At 41.4% G+C, this 27,025-nt stretch overlaps 2 protein-coding genes across 5 annotated transcripts in view; one reads left to right on the top strand and one right to left on the bottom strand.

Annotated features, from left to right (window-relative positions):
* JHY (junctional cadherin complex regulator) overlaps window positions 1-27,025 on the top strand; it is a 65,433-nt gene that overhangs the window by 37,185 nt on the left and 1,223 nt on the right. For 2 of the 4 annotated variants that reach the window (XM_045894812.3, XM_054512234.2), the window contains exons 4-8: window positions 2,293-2,406; window positions 10,728-11,383; window positions 16,105-16,399; window positions 23,109-23,189; window positions 23,987-24,115. In XM_045894812.3, the coding sequence (XP_045750768.1) occupies window positions 2,293-2,406; window positions 10,728-11,383; window positions 16,105-16,399; window positions 23,109-23,189; window positions 23,987-24,115 (1,275 nt within the window). Of the gene's footprint in view, window positions 1-2,292; window positions 2,407-10,727; window positions 11,384-16,104; window positions 16,400-16,899; window positions 18,788-23,108; window positions 23,190-23,986; window positions 24,116-27,025 lie in introns of those variants that run through there. The other 2 variants (XM_054512235.2, XM_045894813.3) reach the window with 2 other exon arrangements.
* Window positions 24,346-27,025, bottom strand: part of BSX (brain specific homeobox) — an 87,409-nt gene continuing 84,729 nt past the window's right edge. The window contains exon 10 of the mRNA XM_045892879.2: window positions 24,346-24,483. The gene's annotated coding sequence lies outside the window, so the exon portion shown is untranslated. The remainder of the gene's footprint in view (window positions 24,484-27,025) is intronic.

The following is a 27,025-nucleotide window of genomic DNA, read 5'->3' as shown; positions in this document are numbered from 1 at the left end:
TTGAATAGCAGTCTGCATAAATGCAAAGTAAAAGTAAGGAGCAGCAGGAGAATCCGAACACAAACATGACAGACAGATTCTGGGGGTGCCTGGGGGGCTCAGTCAGTTAAGCATCTGCCTTCAGCTCATGATCCTGGGATCCTTGGATCAAGCCCCACATCGGGCTCCTTGCTCAGTGGTGAGCCTGCTTCTCCCTCCCCCTTTGCTGCTCCCCCTGCTTGCGCTCTCTCACTCTCGCTCTCTCAATAAATAAAATCTTATTTAAAAAAATGACAGATTCTAAATCCCATGCTTTTCCCAGCGTTACATAGCTTGCTGCTTCTCACACGACACAGCCCACCAGGTTCAATTTAATAAAACAAGTGTAAAATCCAGAATCTAAATCTAAAAATTAGTTACAGCAGTTTAGAAAGGGGGAAGTCAACCTTTACAAGCCACAAAGCACAGTAGCCAAATGAGCCAACCTGGGTAACCTGTCACTGGAGGAAAGGCAAAGAAATCTTGCCCCAGATCCTGTAAATAAGAGGAGGTTTAGCAAAGGCATCACAGTCAGCGGCTAACATTTAGGGCTATTGTCTGAGAGAGAGATTAATCGACTTAATCCATTACTTCAGAGGGCAGAGGGATAGAAATTACAGGAAGATATATTTCTGCTCTCCTAGGAAGAACTTTTAGGTGGTTCAATGATGCAACAGTATGTTCATCATCCATGAAACAGAGATTAAGAGAGCTAACATTTTATTCCATGGAAAGGTTGAAAGGACCAGGTCTCCCACAGAAAGGGAGGGAGGATTCACAAGCCACCTTATGCTCCCTCCTCAGCCCGTAGGACATAAACAGGTGACTCCTGCCAGGAGAAAGGGCATGAGTTTAGGCAGCAAGTGGATGAGTATCCGCCAGGGATGGTACAGAAGTACTAAGCAGTTATACTGGATTATCTCCAGATCCTTTGACCAACATTAAGACAGTATAACTTTAAGTTTGCTTTCTGAAACTCTTCCTGGTGGCTAGAATTCCATAGAACATAGAGACAATCTAATTTCTTGATTTAAAATAGGTAGCGGGGCACCTGACTGGCTCAGTAGAGAGAGCAAATGACTCGATCTCGGGTTTATGAGTGTGAACCCCAGAATGGGTGTAGAGATTATTGAAAAATAAACTTTAAAAATAAAATAAAATAGGTAGCTAATGGAGGCAATGAAGGGCCTCCATAATTTAGGGACCTAAATCCCATGTAGCTGCCTTTGTCAGTGGTTCCCAAACCTTGCTCCAGAGTAGACCCACCTGGGAAACTTTTAAAGTGTAATGCTAGGGGCTCCTGGGTGGCTCAGTCAGTTAAGCGTCTGCCTTCGGCTCAGGTCATGATCCCAGGGTCCTGGGATGGAGCCCTGCATTGGGCTCCCTGCTCAGTGGGGAGCCTGCTTCTCCCTCTCCTCCTTCACCCCCCGCCCCCCCGCTCGTGCTCTCTCTTGCTCTCTCTCCCAAATAAACAAATAAAATCTTTAAAAAAATAAAGTATAATGCTATCTGGAACCACCCCAGAGCTCCTGATTTAATCTATCTGGGATAGGACCAGGGCACTGATATCTTGTCATTCTAACATCCAACTAAAGTTGAGAACCTCTGATCTACATCATTCAAATTCACTGAATGCCAACATTACAAATTCTGCAAGTCAAAGATGATATTTCAAAATTGCTGAATATGAGACTCGAGTTAGACTGCCTGGCTCCTCCACTTACTAGCTATTGATTCTGGGCAAGTTACTTAATGTCTCTGTCCCTCAGTTTTCTCATCTGCAAGAAGGGGGTAATAGTACATACCCAATAAGGTTAATATAGTATAACTGATAGAACATATGCTAAATGCTTAGGACAGCTACTAGCACACCATGAACATTCACTGTATATTAAATATTGTTATTTCTATTATTATCATCTTGAAACATAGTGTTATTTCACTATTATTTCATTTAATATACTCAACATTAGTTGCTACATCCGGTTCAGATAACTGTTCTAAAATTGGGTCCCCTGAGTGTGTATTGAACATTTAAAGTAAATAGTAGTTTGACCTCAAAGCACCAATTCTCACATCAAGCCTGTGGGAGAAAACATTATTTATTCCCGTTGTCCTTAGGAACAATCCAGGTCCCTGAGGACAAAGATATATCCTTGAACTGAAAATAAAACGCAGCCCTGCAGGACCTCTTTCTAGAGTACACAGATGAGCCTCGTATCTAAGACTTAAAATGAATCCCATTAACATGCTTTATATGTTTTACCCTCTTAGATCTCCTACCCCATCAGTGTGACTGACAAGACGTCCATTCAGAACGCCAAAGAGATTGAAAATGCTGCCATCAATCCTGAAGACAAATGGCATCAAAGAGCCCAACAGCTAAAGGTTACCTGCTAGATTGAACTTTAAATGGGTTTCAAGGGTTACTGCTAAATATAAGTAATGTCCACGACTCACTTATCACTTACAGGTTTATTCCTATGCCTGAGACCTAGTGAACCACCCTTCTAAGAGCAAGACTGGTTTCTGCCCAGATGGGCCATTGCTTGCTCAGCCAACCAAGTCTACCCATTTTTCCAAAGGTCCTAAATTTCCTAGAAGAAAATCATCACATCACTCTTTAAAAATTCAGAGTTAAAACCCCAAACAGAAGAAAAGCATGGAGAAAGTGCGGGGGGATGGGATCACAGTTGTAAAATATTGTCCAAATCTGCACTGCTCCCAAGTCTGTTTCCTTATGGAGCTGGTAGTCACAGCATCCCTAGCTGATGGGGAACACAGTCCCTAAAATTGGGCAGAAATCCCCAGAGCCTCATTTAACCCTCATTTGCAGGAAGGGAAAGCCAACTAACCAGTAATTTAGCATGAAAACATCCTTTTCTGGCCCTGGGTTTACTACTCTGATATCATAATGTGATTTTAGGGAAGACTTTTGCAAAACAGTCCCCCTGACCGTTTCTCTAGAAGAGGAAAAGCACTAGCAGATGGTTTCTTCTGGAACCGGTGTATGGAGTTCTATGGAGCAGTCTTACACCAGATTCTATCCCTGCTGAAGGAGGGGTGAGCCCTGTGAAATCACACAGCCTAGAAAGCCTACTGACGCCCTGTGAAATCACACAGCCTAGAAAGCCTACTGACGCCCTGTGAAATCACACAGCCTAGAAAGCCTACTGACGCCCTGTGAAATCACACAGCCTAGAAAGCCTACTGACGCCCTGTGAAATCACACAGCCTAGAAAGCCTACTGACACCATCAGTTCAAACTATGTACAGTGCTAAAGGTATAATAATAAAAATAAAGTTCATTCCAGTTTCAGAGAATTTAGAAAAGAGTTACAACCTAAATCATCTTTCCTTCACAGTGGCTTCCAGGTCCCTCTCAGAGTTGCAAAAATAAATAAATAAATAAATAAATAAAAAATAAAAACAGTCATTCACCCAGAGCTTCCTGAAAGCTGATGCCAGAGGGACCACACCCAGAGGCACTGAAATGTCCATGGCAGTGGGATGTAGAGGACAGGGTCTACACCAGACCTCTGCGAGAGCCTGGGGAGCTTGGCCAACAGGATGGAGAGGACAAGGGAAATACCTTAAGGTTTTGTCACGTGTTACCGATAATGGACTGGGTCAGAAGACACGGATTTTGCCTGTCTTTTAGTTGATGCAGAACTTTGGGCAAATCTCAACTCCCCCCAAGCCTTAAGTTTCTTCCTTATTAAATGAAGAGTTGCCTCAAATGAACTACAAGATGCATCCCAGTAACAAAATGCTATTATGCTAGGATATTTTTCTCTAGTTACTTAAATTATTATAGAAAACCTATTTGAAGCCTGTAAGATTCTTGCAACCTCGAGCTTCCATAATCATCACTACACAATATTATAGGACCAAAGCCAATGATAAAATAATCACAGGGCTTGATTCGTGACATGGCCTTAGACAGAGGCGGTCAAAATTTTTGTATGGAAGAAAATCAGAAGAAAGCCAAAAGAATGCTGTGTGTTCTCTGTGTGTACTAGAACTCATTTGTTTATAACCCACTCCTGAATGAGGACAAAGGAGCCAAACATATAAAATCATTAGACCTAAAACGATCAACGCAGAGTGGTCCACGGGATGCGTCCCTTTCTTTATTTAGAAAGGATTTGTTAACTCCCCGCTGCATCCTACACACTAGCAAGGCAGGCACTCAGCTCCAAGCTGCCTTTCTTTTTCTGATTCAGCTACCCAAATCCAGGGCTTTCTTTCTGATCCCCCGCCCTGCATGAGGATTTCCCAGCCTCTCCCACCCCATCCTCTGCCCCCTCACTCTGCGACTGTGCCTATGGTCTGGACCACTCCCTCAGGGTTTATCATTTGGCTGCATTTCATTAGCTGCTGCCTGTATTCCTTTTGTACTAACTACACTAGAAGCTGCCTGAACATTAAGATTGTATGTTTCTCTACAGCTGTTAGCACAGTGCTTTGTCCAAAGCGAACACTCAGTAAATATTTACTGGTTGGTTACAGAAATGTGTAAAAATCATTTTGTGAAAATGGGCCTCTCTGAAATTTTTTTTCTTGAAAGATAACTTCAGAAGACTCTACATATCCCTCAGTAGACCTACTCTAACAATGAATATCTCCCACTAATAAGAAATGTCTTTACATGAAATCAAAATAATTCCCACAGCAAATATTTATTGAGTACCAACTATATTCCAGGCACTCAGGGTCAGGGGTCTGGCCCAAAAAACATGGTTCAAAAAAAAAAAGAACTTTAAAAAAAATAATTAAAGAAAAGATCTTTTTAAAAAAATGGTCCCTACCCTCAAGGAGCCCAAAACTTTAGTTGGAAGACAGTTATGTGATCATTATAATGCAATAATAGGAACATAGGTTCAACATGCAGTAGGAACGAAAGGAGCACCTAATTCTGCCTTAAAAGGCAAGAAAAGTCTCCTGAAAAGAAACAGCATTTGAACAGACCTTAGAAGGATGAATCAAAATATGGCAAACCGACAAATGGGAGCTGAGGTTTGAGAGCATGCGAGACGTGGTGTATCCTCAGCCTCACCCACAGCTCAGCAACTGGGGGAGCACGTGTGAGGGAGGGAAGTGGTGGGACACGGGCAGGTTAGGTAACTAGAGGTAGGGGCCGTGGAAGGCTTTTATGTCGGCCAAAAGGTTTTAGATTTTATCCTGCAAATGGCAGGAAGCCATGGGCAAATTTTAAGCAGGTTAATGACATGATGAGGCTGAACGTGGTAGAAAAATCATTCTAGCCAGGGTCTGGAGAATAGACTGGAAGGAAATAAGATTGCAAAGACAGCAAAACCAGTTAGGGGATGTATGCTGTGGTTCCTGTAAGAGATCATTCGAGAACTCAGGGCAGCAGCACCTGCTCTGGGTCTGTCTCACACTCCACACACCATTCACTCACTTTTCAGTATGGTGGACAGATCTAAATCCACCAACTGGATGAAACGTCCTGCAGCTCAGAGCAGCCCCCTCAGTGCCTGCCTAGAGATGGTCAAGGAGAGAGATTAACAAATTCCGCAACTGTTTGAATACAAGGTAAATGGGGGAGAGAGAAAGAGACTGGTTTCCAAGTATCCGATTAGTGGTACTAATACCACTGAGGTAGAACAGAAGAGCTTTCGTGCTGGGGTGGAATGGGGGAAGGGCACAAGAACAGGGGTGGTGAGCCTGATGTCGAGTTTGGAGGAAGAATGCGATCCGAGCATAGAACTCAGAAGAGACCTCTGAGTTAGCAACATACGTTTGATCTTAAGAATCCACTCCCTAGTGGACTAAAGATGTAGGAAGTGCTGAGATGCCCCAGGAATCAGAGGTAGTGGGAGAAGAGAAGAGGGTCAAGAACAGCGCCTGGTAGAGTAGGGTTAAATTTTAAGGGTAAGCAGAGGAAGAGAGCAGAAGGTGAGAGACCATGAAGGGCTTGCTAGAGAGGTAAAGGGCCGCCAGGCTAAAATAGTGTCATGGAAGTCGAGACCTGAAAAATCTCAAGAAAGAGACATCAGTGGACAGGGTCGAGCTCTGCAGGAGAGAATTTTTTACTTTTTACTTAAAAAGGGTTCCATGAAAAGGGAATGATACATGCAACTCATACATGCTAGTCTCAAAGGATTCAGAAAAAAAAAACTAGCCATAATGCACATAATAGTCACAGAAATGATGTATATGTATATTTGAGTGTCCATCTATCTGTATGTGGAGAGAGACGCAGAAAAAGATGAAACTGGCACAACATTAATGAATCTCAGGAAGAATATTTGGGAGTTCTCCATGCTATTCTTGCAATTTTCCTGTAAGTTTGAAATAATTTTGTAAGTCTGAAAAAATGAAAAGGTAAAGAAAACGGTGCCCAGAGGATTTTGCAAGGAAGAGGTTACCGGTGGGCTGAGCAGAGCAGTGTGGGCGGGGTGGTGAGAATCCGTGCTCTCTTGCAGGGTGTAGAGGGCACAACCAGAGAGGGAGAAGGAAGGCCAGTACAGCCTACACCTGCAAGATGCCTCACGGGATTAAGAGATGAGGTTTAACTGGAGAATGAGATCAAGTGAGGGATTCTTGCATTTTTTTGTTCATAGAAGAGATAGAAGTACATTCACAAGCTGCAAGGTGGAGAAACCAGAGATAGGGCAAGGAAACAAAGAAGATATGTCAGAAACAAAGCCCCTGAGACCATTTAAGCCTATGCATCTTCACTTTTAAAATACTGACAACTGATGGTCATCATCATCCCTTTCTATGGAAGCATCCTACTTGTGCCTAAGGGCTTTACTTTAAACCCAGTCATCCCTCTTCACTTTACCTTTCCACATAGATCTTGTCCTGGATCATTCCGTGCTCCCCTATGAATCTTCACGGCTTTTCCAAATCTTAGTTCCGTTGTGTAGCCAGAACTGGACCCAGTACTTAGCTAAGGGTCTGACCTTTGCCAGATTGTGCAAGTGAGCACACTCCCAATAGCAGAAGAGTCTTCCCAGGCACGGAGCATGGGGTCAATAGGAAAAAAATAGAAACTTCTCCAATTAAGTGAAACTTTGAAAAAATGAAATAGGATGTTTCCTTTCTTGCCACTCTAAAATAACTCTTGACTTTCTAGGCAAGGCAAAGGCATGACAGGGTGAAAGGTATGTAGGATCTTTGACTAATTGATACCAAAGTCCTTGTAATCACATCCTAAGTTCTCTTCCCACCTTGCCTCTTATTATAAGAATATAAGAGCAATTATTTTGGTTTTGCCTCCAACACCATCAAGAGAGCTATGCTCCTTTTATTCATCTGAACGTAGAGTCCTCCCTTACTGATGCTGAAAATGGGAGCCAGTTAATGCATGTGCTCTAAATGTTCTTAATATTATCAGATGGCATTGATAACCCCTGCTCAAAGTATTTGTATTTTATTGTTAATGAATACAACAGACACGTCTCTATGTCAGAGCTGATCTCGGAGCCCAAGCACAACCCTCAGGGTTTATCAGGGTAACAAAGAGCAAGAATGGCTTTTGTTTCAAAGCAGATGAACCTTTGGTTGAAACAGAGCATGCATCCTCCCCTCTGCTTATAGCTTGTAAACCGGAAAGCTGTGAAAGAGAAACAGCCAGACACTGCCTTTCACAGGGTTGGGGGCAAACTACCCTTGGATGGCACGGTATGAAAGAACATTAATAATTAAGTACGAATCTTACTAAGAAATTATCATCCCCGCATTAGGCATCAGGATTCCCCAATGCAAACGCTGTACCAATGGCCACTGCTGTGTGTGCTCTGGGAAAACCCAGTGCCATTAAGCAGTTATTCTTAGTGCATGGAGTATGGACTGATTGTGAGTATTGGTAACAAAAGAACCCCACTGAGAGCAGGATGGAATAGAGGATTTCAGTGCTGGTGGAGATTAAGTAGCCTGAGAATGGCTTTGTATATTAACTTGAGGGAACTCAGGTCTTGCGACCTAAAAAGTGACACCTGATGTCTCAATTGTCGGGTAATAAATCTTCAGTAAACCACAGATTTCAAGTAGTCTGCTCAGAAGGTGAGAGAAATCACATCAAGCCTGTAAATGTCTTCCTTTCTGGGGACTGAAATGCCATCTCTGGGCACTTACATTTCTGTGAATAGCGGATTTAACACTTGAGACAATTGAAGTTTCATAAAATGATGAGTCCTTGGCCTTGTTGACAAAGCACCCTGTGAAGAGTACTATTGTAATCTGAATAGTCAGCCGCAAAGGTATAACATGATTAAAACCAAGTGGCAACCCAAGATTTCGGGTCCGGTACCCTAAGGAAAAAATTCCTGATAGCGTTTTTTTTCTTTGTTGGTGGGAATGAGGACAGAGAACTGGGACATGTACGGTCAGATAGCAGAAAAAGCTCCTGTTCACTTTTTTTCTAGCAATCAAAAGGATGACAGATATTTTTTATTTTTATTTTTTGAGACTTTAGTTATTGAAAGAGAACACGAGTGGGGGGAGGGGCAGAGGGAGAGGAAGAGAGAGCATCTCAAGCAGACACCGCGCTGAGTGTGGACCCCGACGTGCAGCTTGATCTCAGGACCCTGAGATCATGACCTGAGCTGAAGCCAAGAGTCAGATGCTCAACTGACTGAGCCACCCAGGTACCCCTGACAAATATATTTTTTTAATGACATTATCAGGTGCGCCTGGGTGGCTCAGTTGGTTAAGCATCTGCCTTCAGCTCAGGTCATGATCTTGGGGTCCTGGGATTGAGCCCCATGTCCAGCTCTCTGCTCAGTGGGGAGTCTTCTTCTCCCTCTCTCTGCTCCTCCCCCTGCTTCTGCACTCTGTCTCTCAAATAAATAAAATCTTTAAAAAAATAATAAAATGACATTATCAGCATCAGTAAGTATTTATAGATTGTAGCACATCGGTTTTTTTTGTTTGTTTTTTACCTTCATGAACAGTGATGATGGCCATGAAAATAGCCACTGTGTTTTATTAACACACCTGATAAGATTGTACAATAGCAGTTTTCTTCTGGGTCCACTATAAGAAAGAATGGTCTTGGCCTATTTGCAGAGCCTTCTCGCCCACATTTCTCCCAGGCAGCTCCGTATACTGCATGGAAGGAAAAAACTTTTTTTTTTTTTTAAGATTTTATTTATTTAACAGAGAGAGACACAGCGAGAGAGGGAACACAAGCAGGAGGAGTGGGAGAGGGAGAAGCAGGCTTCCCGCTGAGCAGGGAGCCTGGTGCGGGGCTCAATCCCAGGACCCTGGGATCATGACCTGAGCCGAAGGCAGATGCTTAACTACTGAGCCACCCAGGTGCCCCAAAGAAAGAACCTTTCTTAATTGAAATACAGAAAGGGAAGTTTTTCTTTTTTGGAGTACCACAGGTAAAAATTCAAAGTGTAGACAAGCTCATCAGAACCTGGCCAATCCTCCAAAAAGCAAGGAGAACATGCTTTGAATTTCAGATAAGCCATTTATACTTAAAAATCGGAAATGCATAGTAGCATTATTTAGTACTGTTTTAAGTTTAACAATCTCATCATTATAGAGAAATTTCATTAGAAATAGAATACCATTTAATATTATACAGGAATAGGATGTCTTAGTAATTAGATCAGAAAAGTGAAATAAAAGTTGAACTCACTGCAATAATTTGATCATTCTTCATGGCAAGCTAAAACAATTTGAGCAGAAATAGGATTTATTCACTTTAAGGGTTGTTTTTTTCCTTGAATGACCCAGGTAACTGGCATTTTTCAATTAACATTGCACAGGTAGAGATTTTTTTTATGTGTATTCAGAAAGAAAAAAATATGTTGCAGTTATATACCACACTGATGCATATGGTCATATTACTGTTTTTACTAAGCATTTAATCATTCTTTCCAAAGGCCTCTTAACTCTGCTAGTTTTTCACAAAGTAATGAGTGCTTTATTCCTTGGAAACTATTTCTAAATGGCTTAGCACAATATAGTTACGTAGTGTATCTATTATACCAGGAGTACATTTTGTTGTTACAAGACTTTGAAAAGCATAAAGACCATTCTGAAATTGAAATATTTCCCCCAGATGTTTGATTGCCTAAGTACAGGCTATATTAAGGAACTGAAGCAAAACAACCCATGTGGTTTCACAGATGTCCTATCACAGTGCAGACTCTTTTATAATCCTCTGAATAAAATCTAATTTGTTTCATCTGGTGAAGAGGTCATTTCTAGCTTCTGACCTATATGAGTAAGAAGATCTAATCATCTAAATTGTATCTCATATTTGACTTGTGCTTGGTTGGTAAACCGGATCATTGATGTCCTCTCTGGTTAAGATTTTTAAAAATATTCACCTTAGTTAAAATAAACTTGCATATTTTGATGTAGATTTGTACTTCCTTTATATGTAGCCCTGTGGAGGTAAAGCTCCTTCCCCTCCCCAACCCCCCCGCACTTGGTAACACTTCATTTTACATTTGAAGTCAAAGACTTGTCCTTAATATAAAGCCCATTCTAAGCTTTCTACTTCTTTCTAGAAAATTCGTAATCTGAAATTGCCAGAAGGAATTACTCAGCTAATCACGCTCATATCCTGAAATTAGGAAAGGACCTACTGTACTCTTTATCTCCTTTCAATTCTGTGGTCACCTTCCCAGAAGTGACCCCTAGTTTGAAAAATACTAAGGTAAAATGTGAAGAGTGCCGATCATCTGACTTTACATTAACCAAAGATATCTTTTCAGAATTATCAGGAACACTTGTCTCAATATGAAAGTGCAAAATCAAACTGGGTACCGAGAGGTCAATCTTCTGAAACAACCAATGGCCAACAACCTTCCAGGAAACCAGCCAATCACAAGATTCGAAACCAGCATAAACACCAGCATGGCCTGAAGTCTTTGGTGACTGAAGAGCTGGCTGTCAGTCACAGAAACCAGAACACTCCCAGACAGCAACAAAACCAAAATAAGCCTACTGACACTTCAGTAAAGCACGAAACAATCGGAATTATGAATGCGCCTAACAATGATTTACAACACTCAAGTGCACTTAGGAGCCAGGAGCCCAAAGTAACCTCCAATAAATTTGCTCCACCACAGCAGGCTCTTGATAAGGTATTGTACAAAAACTCTACTGGATATCACTCCATGAATGTTGAGAAAGAAAGAGGACACAAAGGCCAAGAAGAGAAAAGACCGTCACATCAGCAGCTACACATCAACACTCTTTCTAATATGGACTTGAACTACCTTAATGAGCTTTCTAAGAGACAAGTGCCCCTGAGCCAGAAGGGCTCCCAGTCCATTCCTAACAAAAATGTTAATGGATCGAGGGAAAATAAGAAGCAACCCAAGCAGACTTACACAGAGACAAAATATAAGAACTTAGAAATATTATGGTAAGAATTCCCTTTTCTCAAGTGTTTTTCTAGAGGAGAAATGAGAGACCACTGAAGACAAGAGAGGGAGAATAGGGGGGTGGGCAGGTCATGGGGATTGTCAGGGGAGAGGGAAACATAACCTAACAAGGTCCTTGGCTCGGATTCCTTTTTTTTTTTTTTTATGATTTATTTATCTGAGAGAGAGAGTGAGCGCGCGCTCAAGTGTGGAAGGTGGGAGGGGCACAAGGAGAGGGAGAGAATCTCAAACAGACTCTCCGTTGAGTGTGGAACCCAATGCAGGGCTTGATCTCACTACCCTGAGATCATGACCTGAGCCAAAAACAAGAGTCAGATGCTTAATGGACTGAGCCACCCAGGCGCCCGAGCTGGCTCTGATTTCTGCCTCAAATAGTCCACTTTCAATGTATTTTTCTTCTTCCTTGTCTCCTCTAGTTTTTAACTGTAGTTAAGCCAGAGGTTGGAGGGAGGGGAGGAGGACGGAGGGACTGGTCATTAAAAAAAGATCAGTATATTTTGAGGGTTACAAATAATGTTTGGAGGAAACTATCTCCAACATTGTATTGACCTATCCTAAGGAAATAATCAAAAATACAGAAAAATATGTATGCACAAAAATAACATCATTTATCAAAATGACAACAATAATCCAACAATAAGGAAAGGTTTAGGTAAATTATGGTATCAAATATCATGTAACCGTTAAAAGTTACGGTTATGAGGAAACACTTCTATTTAAAAAAAAAAAAAAAAACCAGTAAGGTACAAATATATACCTAAGGAGTAGGAGCTCTACTATGTAAAACTGTGCACAAAGGAAGAAAAATGCACCAAAATGTCAATAGTGGTTATTTCTGGCAAGAGAGATTGGGGTTATTTCTAATGTCACCTTCATACTTTCTGAATTGTTCACGTTCCCTGCAATGTAGATATATTCCTTCTATAATCAGAAAAAAAAAAAAGTTATTTTAAAAATCACTTCAGGGGACATTTCCTGATGTCATTCAATCAAATGTGTTTATCACATACCTGATATGCACTAAATCCAGTGCTAAAATGCTATAGAAGATACAAAAGTAGTATGATGCACAGGTACCTTCCAGGAGCTTACTTTCAAAGTAGGGAGGCAATTTTGCATATCTGAAGAGATGAGAAGACATTTCAGTGCTGTACTTGGAGGTATAGAATATACATTCGATAAAATTCAGATTTAGCTTCCTGGAAGAGATAGTGATAGATAGCAAGCATCCTGGTCTTTTTTTCCTGACTTTAGAGGGAGTGCTTCCTTTTTTAAATTTTTTTATTCTTATGTTAATCCCCATACATTACATCATTAGTTTTAGATATAGTGTTCCATGATTCATTGTTTGTGCATAACACCCAGTGCTCCATGCAGAATGTGCCCTCCTCAATACCCATCACCAGGCTAACCCATCCTCCAACCCCCCTCCCCTCTAGAACCCTCAGTGTGTTTTTCAGAGTCCATCGTCTCTCATGGTTCATCTACCCCTCTGATTTTCCCCCTTCATTCTTCCCCTCCTGCTACCTTTTTTTTTTTCTTAACATATATTGCATTATTTGTTTCAGAGGTACAGATCTGAGATTCAACAGTCTTGCACAATTCATAGCGCTTACCAGAGCACATACCCTCCCCAGTGTCTATCACCCAGTTACCCCATCCCTCCCACCCCACCCCCCACTCCAGCAACCCTCAGTTTGTTTCCTGAGATTAAGAATTCCTCATATCAGTGAGGTCATATGATACATGTCTTTCTCTGTTTGACTTATTTCGCTCAACATAATACCCTCCAGTTCCATCCACGTCGTTGCAAATGGCAAGATTTCATTCCTTTTGATGGCTGCATAATATTCCATTGTATATATATACCACCTCTTCTTTATCCATTCATCTGTCGATGGACATCTTGGCTCTTTCCACAGTTTGGCTATTGTGGACATTGCTGCTATAAACATTGGGGTGCACGTACCCTTTCAGATCCCTACTTTTGTATCTTTGAGGTAAATACCCAGTAGTGCAATTGCTGGATCATATGGTAGCTCTATTTTCAACTTTTTGAGGAACCTCCACGCTGTTTTCCAGAGTGGCTGCACCAGCTTGCATTCCCACCAACAGTGTAGGAGGGTTCCCCTTTCTCCGCATCCCTGACAACATCTGTCGTTTCCTGACTTGTTAATTTTAGCCATTCTGACTGGTGTGAGGTGGTATCTCATTGAGGTTTTGATTTGGATTTCTAGAGGGAGTGCTTCTAACATTTATATCATGAAAAATATTTCACTTTTGGTAGACAGGGAGGAGAGACAGGAAATTTCTCCTATTCCTATTCCTTTTGCAAAGAGCTTTTATCACAAGTGGATTTTCAACTTTAAACTACTTACATTTATTGTGATAATCCTATTTGGATTTATTTCTACCATCTTAACTTGTCCTTTCAATCACCCTATTGTTTCTATGCTTTTATATCTCTCTCTACATATAGATATCTAGGTCTTCTATTGAACTAATAGAGTTTTGTTACTCTTTCCCTCTACTGATTTGGAAATATACATGCTCTTCCTATTTAAGTATAGTTGACAACGTTCCATTAGTTTTAGGTGTACAACTCAGTGATCTGACAAGTTTATACATTATGCTATGTTCACAAGTGTAGCTATCATCTGTCCCATTACATTGCTATTACAATACCACTGACTGTGTTCCTTATGCTGTGACTTTTATTCCTGTGACTTTAATTCCATAACTGGAAGCCTCTCTCCTTCACCCATTTTGACCAACCTCCTACCTCCTTCCCTCTGGCCACCATGAATTTGTTCTCTGTATTTAGAAGACTGATTCTGCTTATTATCTCTTTTTTTTAGATTTCATTTATGAGTGGAATCATATGGTATTTGTCTCAGTCAGGCTCAATTCACTTAGCATAATGCCCTCTAGGTCCATCCAACTAATTTTTCAGAAAACTTAACTAGGCTAGTGTTAATATTTCTGTTCTCCTCCAGGACATATTCAGAATCGCTGGACTGTTTTAATCCAATCACCCTCTGGTATTTTTGTCCAGCACCTATATCTCCAAAAATTATTGCTTATTGTATACAATGTTTTAAATTTAACTGTTTATTAATGTCTTTGCCTCAGTTTTTCTTCCATTTTGCGGTTTCTTCCTGAAGTAGATATCCTTTGGAAATTTTTTCAACAAGAGTAGGTCACTGGTCAATTTACCTGAAATTCCTTTATGCTCTATCTTGAATTATAGTTTAATCTGGTAAAGAGTTAAACTCTTTGAAAACATTTTTCTATCTCCTGGTTTCTGTGAAAAGTTTTTTGTCAATATTTCTTTTGTTTTCATCTTTTAAGGTCCCTCCCTCTGTTCTTGGTGTTCTGAAGTTTCACTGTATTAGGTCTAGGTATGAAATCTTTAATCCTTCTTGTGATTCCTAAACCTGAGGATTCATCACTTTCATAAATTCTACAAAATTATCATCCATTCTTTTTTCAAAATAGGTTTCTCAGGGTTTTGATAGGTTTTCAGGTCTTTAATCATTTTAAACATGCTTGCTTTAAGAATACTATCTAATATTCTACGATCAGAAGTTCTTAGAAATCTAGCACTGCTTCTTGTTTGTGTCTGCTGACTCTTCTACTTGGTAAATTATTTCCGCATATATTCTAGGATTTTGGATTGTGAATGTATGTTTAGCCGTCTTGTCTGTAGATGCCTAGGCAAGCTTGAGAAGGAGTGTATCCCTCCAGAGAACTTTTATGTTTGCTTCTGCCAGATATGCAGAGGTATCCCCCTCTGGGATCATTTTTAGGTCATTTTTTTGGTGTTGGAATCCATGACTAGGTGGGTAAGGTAAATATGAACCCCAAACACTGTCCCATGGAAATTCATAAGGAATTTTTTTTTCCAGTTGAGAACCTAGACCAAGACAGATGGGCTTGCTTTGTTGATTCACTAATCCAACTTTTTATCAAGGACGTAGCTCTCCAAAGCCTTCATGCAGGCATCTCAGTTGATTTCTCACCCGACATGGGGCCAAGATTTCACATATCCTGTGCCAGAGTGAAGTGCTAGAACTCAAGCCCACAGGTCCAAAACTTCCGCAAAGCAAGCCATAGCTTCAGCTCATCCAAAATCTGCTTTACTTTTGTTCCTTTTTTGGTTTTGGTCTCAAAGATTCCCTGCCTCTCTTACAAATTCACCTATGTATTCAAAAGGATGTTTGTTTAAATTTAATCCAACATTTCCAGGTATTTTATAGTGGCAAGGACTTTTCAAAGGGGTGTTTTCTTTTTCTATTCTGAATGCACTAAATGGAAGTTCTAAATAAGAGCTAGACTATCCTAACGAAAACTAGGAGGATTTTAAGAAATTAATGTATTTATGAAAAGATTAGGCTAGGGGCGCCTGGGTGGCACAGTCGGTTAAGCATCTGACTTTTGGTTTCTGCTTGGGTCACGATCTCAGGGTCGTGAGATCGAGCTCCGCGTCAAGCTCTATGCTCAGCACAGTCTGCTTTGGATTCTCTCGCTCGCTCTCAAATAAATAAATAAATAAATAAATCTTTCTTTAAAAAGATTAAGCTAAAGATCATTAATTTGATTTGGAGAATGATGAATACATGAAATTCATAAAGACTCTTATGCTAAAAGTCTTATGTAATCAGTTTTTAGTAACAGATTTGTGGGGTGTTTTTCCATTCAGGAAATTCCATCCTTCCTCGGACAGCCAACCTGTTAGAGCTTCTCCAGACTCACAGCTCACTCAGATAATGGAGCAGCATCAGCAAGCCTTAATGCAGCTGACCGAGGTGCAGCCCAGGGGAGGGGCCTCATCCAGCGTCACATTTCCACCTATACTGTCAAGGGTCGAAAGTGAATCCCAGCTCAGTTCAGACAGAAGCCAAAGAAACCAAATGAAAATTAGTCGTAGCAATTCCGAAGGCTACCTGCTTCAACTAGAAAAAGGAAGAAAGCATAGGGAAAAGAGCAGCATCAAGGTAATAAAAGCATTTTACCAAATAACCTTTTAATTCTGATTATACAGATGGCCCTTGGTTTTCATTCCCTTACTTCTAGCCATGGAATAGGGATGGTCGTTACTGAGCCAATGCCACACTGGGCGGCCCCAAGTCCTGAGGCACTTCCTGATTTGATTCCTGCTGCTACCTGAAATGTCCCTCCTTTGTGCTTCAGCTCAGGGACAGGGCTCCTTTTGGCCCCAGGTTAAACATCACACCCTCTGAAATGTTCCTCACCCCCTGTCTCAGCCCCTAGTCAAGGCTGAGTCTCTCAGGACCTTCTCCTATCTGAGAAGACAAAGTAGGGCTGAGCGAAAATGCAAAATCTTTCCAGGAAGAAATGAAGGCACATGGAAGGAGTCTTTTTAAGTCCTCTGCATTTCTCCACTGTTGCAAGTATTAAAAACCCCCAGGAAAGGTCGCTTGCTTCTAATGTCAAGTGGCAAGGAGAACACTGGAAAATGCATTCTGCATTACAGGGCAACAGGGGAAGACTGGATTGGAACCAACAGGCCTGTGGTGATCTGGGTTCCCCAGGAACAGACTCTGAAATGAAGATTCACGTGCAAGAGGCTGACTGAGGCGTGCCTCCCGAACCACCCCTGGAAGGGAGTGAGGGGGGCAGGGCTGGCTGAGGGAGAGTGTGCAGTGATGCAGATGCAACAGAAGCCTCTAAGAAGCCCACAAGGGCTCTGAAGTTGGGATGGCTCTTTGAAGGTAAAGGGTACAGGCTTTTGCTCCACCACGTGGACCAGCCATTGGCTATTGACTGCCCCCCCGGGGAGGGTTGGAACTTTGGGCACCCCAGCTCCATCTGGCTGAGGGCTGTTCTTAGGGAGGGACCCAACTGGGAGCCATAGCAGACAGCACTCCCAGCAAGTGGAGAAATGAGTGCCTCGGTCCCGAGGGACATTCACTATAAGGCAGTTTTAGGGAATCAACCTTTGTTCAATTCAACATAGTTGAATTCCTATTAGGAACTGTGGTAGGTGCCGAGAAGAAGAGAATGAGCCATGACCCTTCCTCATGTAGACACACAGGAAAATAGCTGCAGTATAATGTTGCCACTGGGGGAGGGGGGGAGAGAAGTATGTATGGGTTGCACAGAGGAGCACAAAGGAGTTTGGGTTGACATCCCAACCTCGGGGGTCAAGCAGAGCTTCAGGGGATAATTCTGAGCCAAGATTTAGATGATCAAGAGTTAATACGAGGGACGCCTGGGTGGCTCAGTCAGTTAAGCGTCTGCCTTTGGTTCAGGTCATGATCGCAGGGTCCTGGAATCAAGTCCTACATCAGGCTCCTTACTGAGCAAGGAGCCTGCTTCTCCTGCCTGCCGCTCCCCCTGCTTGTGCACTCACTCTCTCTGACAAATAAATAAATAAAATCTTAAAAAAAAAAAAGTTAATGAGAAAAGACCAAAAGAGCATTTCAGACAAAAAGGACCAGCCTGTAGCTTAGTCCCTAGCGAAGAGTAGACCATCAAATAAATGTTAGTTTCCTTTTCCATCTTCTCTCAGTAAGTTGAGTTCATGTCTTACAGAGAAGATGTGGCAGAAAGTACCCCGATGACTGGGTGTATCACCGGAAGTCTAAGAGCATGGGAGGGTTGGAATGGGAAGAAAAAAATTTCCAGACACTGCTGCCCAAACCCTCTTTCCAACTCAGAAAATCCCTCCCTTCCTGCTTTCTTTCAGGAATGTTGCAACCCACCCGCATCCATTTGTGGGGGCCAACACCACCCTGCATCTAACAAATGCACAGAAGCCCTCTTTGTCCTTTAAGCTACTCCAGAAGCTCAAATGATTGAGAACCGTGCGCTATTTGTATAGGACAGCAGGTAGCCGGGGCACCAGGCAGGGGGAATCATTATCCAGGTCGTGCCCATTTGCTAGTCACAGCAAATCTTGTGGTTTCCAAGGGACTCGACTTGAATCACATTAAAAATTTGAGGCTTTGTAAAGCTAACAAACCCAAGCACCGTTCCCCTTCTCCTGGCAGTTCTGATGCGACCGATTTATGAACGCTAAGCATCATCCATGCTGAGAAATCCAGACGTCAGGCAGTAAGAGATGGACGCAGCGGAAGGGATGACAAACTGCAGAGAAGTATCTATTGCCATCGGCCACAAAACAGCTGCTTAAGGAGTTCTGGGATGGCTGAGCTCCAGTCATTAACTCACATTGTCACAGACAGTCTGGGTATTGCTGCTTGGCGGCTTCTGAGAGGAGGTTTATTTGGATTAAATTTAACAACCACAGAGCACATTTCCTTCACTTGCTGTTCCCCACTATCCGAGGCATTGTTTTTTGCCCTGTTTTTGAGTAACTTTCTCACACTCAGACATCTGAGAAATGTTCTGGAGAAAAGCCCTGCCGTGTCCCCCCACAGCAGGGTACGGCGTTTCAGAGTCTAAAACAAGTCCTCATAAGACAGTCGAGGTCATTTTTCAGTTCAGGCACACTTTGCCCCACGTTTACAGTAAAAGGCACTCCTCGAGCTTGAGAGGTGGGATTAGTTACTGGCAGAAACGTACCATCAGGAAAGTCTGGTGCCGTCCTCTGCCAAGGGGACCATCAACAGTGAACACCAGTTCCGAGGGGCGGGTGTGGTGTTCCAAATCATCAGCCCGGGGCCAGGGATGGCGTAGGTCAGCTTGTGCAGGTCTCGTGCAAAGACTAGCCATGAACACCATCAGGGGTTTATGGAGAACAGGATTATATTTTCCTCCTGTGTTTAGAGACCCAACAGGACTATCATTGTTGATTTAATTTGGGGGTGGGGGGAGTGTGCTATTGTGAACTTTTAGTCTTGTAACAGCCAAGAACTAAATCAAAGTAAATTCTGAGGATTATTTTACTATAAAAGCCTTTTGAAGAGGCAGAAAGTAGATTAGTGGTTGCCTAGGGCTGGTGATAGAGGGGGGCAGAGGAGTGGTTGCTAATGGGTACAGGGGTTTCTTTTCAGGGTGATGAAAATGTTCTAAAATCAGATCGTGGCAATGTTTGCACAACTTGATGAATATACTAAAAACCACTGAATTGTACAACTTCAAATGGGTGAATTTTGTAGTGTGTGAACTCTATTTCGGTAAAGCTGTTAAAAAACAAAAAACAAAAAAACGACTTTTGATGGAAAGAGATCAAACAAAATTACAGCACTGAGAGCCAATCAAGATTACTTGAGGCAAACTTAAGTAAATCCAGGATTTTTCATTGCCAGTCACCCAGAACAAACTCTCTTAGGAACCATGCTCTGTCTCCCTTGAGAAAAGATCTCTTTGCTAGAAGCAGCTCATGCTGGAAGGAGTTAGTAGCTTTGAGTATTTGGATACTCATACCCCTCCTTGGGCCACATTGTTTACTTTGTGTCAATATTTAATGCTAGAGCCTTTGCTGTTTTCCTAGGATAACCAAGATGTTTATTCTGATTATTCGAGGGGCTAGTAAAAACTGGGACAACGTGGGGGTGCGGTGCAGGGAGCAATTATTCATGCTTCACACTGTATCTTCTGTGTCAGCTCAATGATTAAAGTTAAGCTGCTTCACGCTAAGTATGTGATTTCTGGCCACTGATCATTTCTCATCAGTTTTGGACAAATTGGATTTATGACCTGGAGATGAGCAAGGCTCTCTTCCTTTTTCATTATTGGTTTACTTTGGCAAACAGAAAGTAACAAAACAGCAGTACAGATGGCATGCCCAAGATAAAGAACAAATTTGCAATTGCCAAGTAGAAGATACCGGAGTTCATTCACCTATTAATAATTAGGGGAGATGTTAAAATGTGGTCATACCCAGTGTAATCAAGGTTTGGACAAAAAGTGCATTCTTACACATTGCTAATGGAAGTGTTAAGGACCTTAAGTGTGTTTGTGATTTTTGTCTCAATAATTCCAATTCTATTCAGTTTAGATCTAAAAGCAATCATCAGAGTAGCCCACAAACAATGCTCATCCCTAGGACATCTTAAATGTTCAACATTTAGAATGTTATGTATGAAAGTCACATTTTTGAAAAATATTTAGTGACAGGGAAATACAGCATAATGCTAAAATACTTAGTGAAAAAAACTAATTTGTAGCACTTGGCAATTTTATGAAAATATGAACACGTAGATGTCAAGGGCACGAAGTAGCTGGAATGTTTTTGCCAGGTGATTGTTTTCTCTAAGGAGATTTAGGATTTTGAAAAGCCTCTAATGAACAATATTTTTTTCTCTATACTTTAATATTTTTAATGATTTTAGCCCAACAACCTCTTTAAAAAGAAAAAAAAAAAGATCCTCTCTTGTGTTTTACAATTATAATGAAAGACTTTTGACTATAAATTTTGAACATTCTAATCAGGGAAATTCTATTTGCAGGACTCAATCCTTGCAGCATAGAAATGTTGCCTAAAAGATACAGGATTCTGGCTCTCTGAAGTACTAAAATGTTAGAAATATTGCTTTCGGCTACCAGTCACACAATTACTGTTTACAGCAACTTCAAAATTATGAGCTCATTCTTCTCACCTACAGTTAATCCACAAGTAGACAGTACCTAGCACTGGTGGTCCACAGCTCAAACAGCAGAACCAATATTTGAATGGTTCTCTGGTTGCTTTCCTGACACAAGATTGCTGCTGCAGCTCCAGCGGTCATATCCACATTCAAGGCAGGAAAAGGAAAGGGTGGGGCCTCACCAGCCTTAATGAAAACTAAGATGCAAACTCTACCCTGGCCAACTTGCATTTATTCGTCATGGGCCGGAGCTCAATGCTACAGATCTGGGGAAAGGAGTACCTGTCTCCAAGCCTCTATGGTGGGGAAGGACAAGGGAGAAACTAACTGGTATGAGCTATGGGTAGTCAGCCAATAGGCCAGGGGGAGTAGAACACATTCTTGTAACCACTGATACAATGTATATTGGACACTTTTAAGATTTGGAAGCTATAGGTAGTAACTATATCCAATATAAGAATTTTTCTTTAAGTCTCTGGACAATCTGCCAAATTCTGTCTTAAGAGCTCATTAGAGGGACAGCTGGGTGGCTCAGTCAGTTAAGCATCTGCCTTTGGCTCAGGTCATGATCCCAGGGTTCTGGGATCGAGTCCCGCATCGGGCTCCCTGCTCAGCGGGGAGTCTACTTCTCCCTCTCCCTCTGCTGCTCCCCCTGCTTGTGCTCACTCTCTCCCTCTCTCTGACAAATAATAAATCTAAAAAAAAAAAAAAAAACCCTCATTAGATATACTGCATATCTTAGGATTTAACATAATTTGTAGGAGCTTTCAAAATTTAGAAAAATCCTGAGCTTTGTCATTCTCATATAGCGAGGTAGTACCATGTACAATTAGTACAGAGCTGCCTGTCCCCTCTTCAGGATGGCTATTCTTTCTCTGTTCTAAGCACCGACTTTGTCTGAATAGAATCACTGTCACACTAGCTCTTTGGTGTTGTCCTTCCTATTCTTCCCAAGGAAGGAAATCAAATGAACTCATTACTCAAAGGATTTGGTATCCCCACAAGGGCATCTTCCCCAAGTAGCAAGTCAGTTTTAACATTGAAAGCAACAGTTTGGGGAATATTTCAATCTATCCTACAGTCAGAAAAGCATTAGTGTTTTTCCTGCCTGTTCCTGAGCTCAAGAGTCATAGTCCAAAAATTAAATTGCCTTATTATGTTACTCTGTCCCTTTAAATATTCAATACTAGTAAGAGTTGTCATATAAAATTACTTATGCCCTTCAAAATATTCAAAACCACATTGACTAAAAGGAGTTTCTCAGTTGATCTTGCCTAGACTTTTAAAAAAAAGATTTATTTGAGAGAGAGCACGAGCAGGAGGAGAGGCCGAGAGAGAGAAGCAGACTCCACACTGAACGTGGAGCCTGATGCAGGGCTTGATCTCATGACCCTGAGATCATATGACCTGAGCCCAAATCAAGAGTCGGAGACTTAACCAACTGAGCCACTTAGGTGCCCCAGATCTTGCCAAGACTCTTAACCCTTAAAAATTTACAGTCTTTTCCTAATCAGAGAGGGAGACAAACCACAAGAGACGCTTACCTCTAGGAAACAAACTGAGGGTTGCTGGAGGGGAGGCAGGTGGGGGATGGGGTGACTGGGGGATGGGCATGAAGGAGGGCACGTGATGGAATGAGCACTGGGTGTTATATGCAACGGATGACTCACTGAACTCTACCTCCAAAACTAATAATACACTCTATGTTAACTGAATTTAAATTTTTAAAAATTTACAGTCTTTTGAATGTTAGGACATCATTAGACAGAGCACTCTCCTTTTGAAGCAATGCTTACCGGATTTAAAAATCATTTGGTTTTATGAACTGTACAAGACCAGATGTAATAGTAATGGCAGCAGAAAAGTGGTGATGTATATGTTGTGTAGAACATTAATAACAAAACAACTCTTTATACACTTGGAAATTTTTATTTATAATGTTCAGAATTCCCATTTTTTTGTTGTTGCAGAAGTTGGCAAAGTCAAAACATGTTAGCTGACCAGCTACAAATTACCCAAGAAGCTATTATCAATAACTGCCATTAGGGTGGAAGAAGGGTCAGGAAATGCACCCACTCTCCCAACCGTCCACACGAGCTTCCATTCTTTTCCTTATGTGGCTATGAGAGCATAGTGTGGGGGGCGGGCACACAATTCCTTAAAAGAAACTGTCTCTTTGTATTTGTAGAGCTCCAAGCTGAAAGGTTATCAGAAAAGAGATGTGAAGCTTGGAGGCCTTGGACCTGACCTTGAATCCATCAGAGACAAAGTGAGTGTGATAGACATACAACATTTTGTAGGCTTGGATTTGCCCCACTTGGATTTGTATTAGCAGAACTGTACAGACATGTCTCCCACCACCCCCCGAGAACCAAGTCCTAATCCAAATGTCTCCCTCTGAATAGAGACCCTTGTGAAATAGCATTAGTAATAGAGACCCAGATACTCCTTTTACCATAAGATAAAATTACCTAGCCAATGTTGTTTTATGTATCTACCTTTTAGTTAGTCTTGAAGGCCTGCACAGAAAAGGGGGCCATGTGCACATGAAAAGAGATGTGTGTGTTATATGGTCGTTGGTCTTTCCCAATAGAGTGATCTTGGTAATTTTGAAGAGCGGCTACAGAGAAGACACTTAGGATAAGAGTTTCCCAACCCCTGAAAAGTGCATCCACTTTATTTCCTTTCCTCTAGTGAAAGAAGATCTCCATTTAATGTGTTTTAACTACAGTTGCACTCAAGGCATAAAAAGAGAGTATAGTTCAAAGTTGGAAGCCAAAATGAAAATAAATTGGGTAAATGCAACAAAGAAGGAGCAGAATGTGATTTAGACCCTGTTAAGGGAACACGGGTTGTGCTATGGCAGTGATGTTGCCCCTCAGAAAGAGACTGTTTCTGGAGAAACATTAACTATCTCACTGCTGTTGCCTTACGCCTGCTAACCCCATTTCCTCTCTGCTGCTGATACAATATACCCAGCTGGCTAAAATGAGTGCTGCTTTTAAAGAGAGAACAGAGAGATCTAACAGGACCTGTGCACTGTCGTAACATGGTTTCTCTGAACAGAGGCAGAAATTAATCCAAAAAAAGGAATACGCGAAACAAGTTAAGGAGTATAACATGAAGACCCTAAGCATTCTGTCAAAACCACAAACAGCGAAAACTGAAAGTCAATCTGCCATCCCTCGACAGAAGGTAAGAAATCCCCACCAAGGCAGTTAGCTTTTCAATTAGAATTAAAAGGAAACCTTTGCTACCGCTGAGCAAATTCCCCATGTTTTTTGAACCCAGGAGATATCTTAGCTGCTGCCATTCCTGTGGCTACCCATCATTCACAGATACTGATACACAAATAACAGGTACACAAATAATGCCGGTAAGGTTAACCTGAAGTTCATCATGGTCTTTAGTCCTCCACATGTTTTCTTCTTGTATTTCAAAGTTGACACACATAAAAATGAACAGTAAGGCCAGCAGACAGGAAAGGACACTCAACATCACTCATCATCAGGGAAATGCAAATCAAAACCACAATGAGATCACCTTACACCTGGTCAGAATGGCTAGAATCAAAAAGACAGGAAATAACAAGTGTCAGTCAGGATGTGGAGAAAAAGGAACCCTATGCACTGTTGGTGGGAATGCAAACTGGTGCAGCCACTGTGGAAAACAGTATGGAAGTTCCTCAAAAATTAAGACTAGAACTACCATATGATGGGTCGCCTGGGTGGCTCAGTCGGTTAAGTGTCTGCCTTCCGCTCAGGTCGTGATCCAAGGGTCCTGGGATCAAGTCCTGCATCGGGCTCCCTACTGAGCAGGAAGTCTGCTTCTCCCTCTCCCACTCCCCCTACTTGTGTTCCCTCTCTCGCTGTGTCTCTCTCTGTCAAATAAATAAATAAAATCTTAAAAAAAAAAAACTACCATATAATCCAATATATTCCACTACTGATTATTTACCCAAAGAATACGAAAATACTAATTTGAAAAGATATATGCACACATATGTTTATTGCAGCATTATTTACAATTGCCAAGATATGGAAGCAGCCCAAGTGTCCATCTATATAAGAATGGATAAGATGTGGTGTGTACCTGCACACACACACACACACAAACGTATTACACAGCCTTAAAAAAAGGATGAGGGCGCTTGGGTGGCTCAGTCGGTTCAGCATCTGCCTTCCCCTAAGGTCATGATCCCGGGGTCCTAGATCAAGTCCCGCATCGGGCTCTCTGCTCTGCAGGGAGGCTGCTTCTCCCTCTGCCCTTCCTCCCACTAGTTCTCTCAATCTCTCTTTCATAAAAAAATAAAATAAAATCTTTAAATAGAAATAAATTTTTAAAGAATTTTTAAAAAAAGGATGAGATGGTGTCATTTGTGACAACACGGATGGACCTAGAGGATATTACTCTAAGTGAAATAAGTCAGAACTGAGAAAGATAAACACCATACAATTCACTCGTATGTGGAATCTGAAAACCAAATAAACAAAACAAGAAGGAGAATCCAACCTATAACTACGGAGAACAAATTGATGGTGGCCAGAGGGGAGGTGGTGGGGTGATGCGCAAAATGTATGAAGGGGAGAGAGATTATCTCTCTGGAATGAGTAAATCATGGGCATGAAAGGTACAGCACAGGGAATATAGTCAATGATACTGTAATAGTGTTGCATGGTGACAGAGGATAGCTACACTTGTGATGAGCACAGTGTGACACAGAGAAGTTGAATCACTAAGTTGTACACCCGAAACCAAAGTAACAGTTTGTCAACTATACTCAAGAAAAATTTTTTTAATTGAATAGTAAGGTGATTTCTTAGAAGAAACTAGCAATTCTGATAAATCCTATCAATTTCCTTCCCTACCATTAAATTTTAAGGAATTAGCGTCTTCTTGCCATTTATGGGTACATATGTCAAAGGAAATTTCTTCGTTGTTTCTTTCAAGTTCATTCCCCTAGATTTTTCCCAAGGGACTGTAATATATAGGTCCCTCTAGCCATGAAAAGTTATTTCATAAAATACAGAATGTTCTCCCTCTCAGAGGTCATCCAACTATAAGTCAGGATGTGAATGACGTACGTTCAGCCGAGACACCGAGCCTTGCAAAGTCTCTGTCTCAGTCCCAAGAAGAACATGGGACCCTTTGCATGAGGGACAAGTGACCCTTTGGTGCTTTTAGGAATTTGTACTTCATGTTCTCTCTCACAGACCATCCTATTTTCTATTTATTGCCTTTCTTCCTCGGACCTTGAAGACTTCAGTCCACTTGATTGAGTTTCCATGGTGCCACTTTTTCTTTTTCTCCAATCCATTATTTTTTCCATGAAGAGATTCAAGACAACAAGTCTGTAATTAGAAATTCCTACAGAAGTCACCTACACACACTGAGAAGTTTGGGCATTTTTTTTCCCCTTCCAGCACCTGAATATACTATCTACTCCTATTTCAGCTATCAAGAAACTTATTAAAATATAAAATTGATATAAAGACAGATTTAGAAATCATATTTAGTGATCTCATTTTTATTGTAGTGCCTTTTGGAACTGACATCATTGAAAAAAAGACTGCTTTTTCCAGTCTCCAGGATTCTATGGATATGCAAAAGAAAAGAATAATTTCCAACCGCTAATAAGTAGTTGCTAGAGTTCCAAAAGCCTGGGAACAAGAATAGTTGATGTAATAACTGAAGCTCAATTTTGTCAACTACAGTGATGTCTTTGGTTTCAAGCTGTAGCAAGTCCACTTTGAATGGAAAGGTCTGTTAATATCTCCTTACTAGAAGTTTGGTTTTAATAAGACCGCCAGAAGCTAAATAGAGCCCACACATGAGAAATCTATTTTCAAACACCTCGAATAAAACTCCGTTTTATAAAGAAAATGCCTAAAGGCACAACTCTTTTTCATTTTCCAGCTCTTTTTCATAGCATACTGTTGTGTGGCTAACTTACTTCGTTGAAACTGTGCATTATATTGCAGGACTTGCATTTCCCATCTGCTCTCCATTCCCATCCACATCTTAGTACCTTATGGTAGCAATAGTGTCCATTCGTATTACCAGTAAACATGTCCTAAGACTTGATTTCATTTAAGGAATCCAGGA

Source organism: Mirounga angustirostris, unplaced genomic scaffold (assembly GCF_029215605.1).
Source record: "Mirounga angustirostris isolate CCGP_5_RB_7025 unplaced genomic scaffold, mMirAng1.0.hap1 SCAF_13, whole genome shotgun sequence".
Taxonomy (NCBI): domain Eukaryota; kingdom Metazoa; phylum Chordata; class Mammalia; order Carnivora; family Phocidae; genus Mirounga; species Mirounga angustirostris.
The sequence above is the reverse complement of the archived record's forward strand: the minus strand, read 5'-3'. Positions and strand labels throughout refer to the sequence as shown.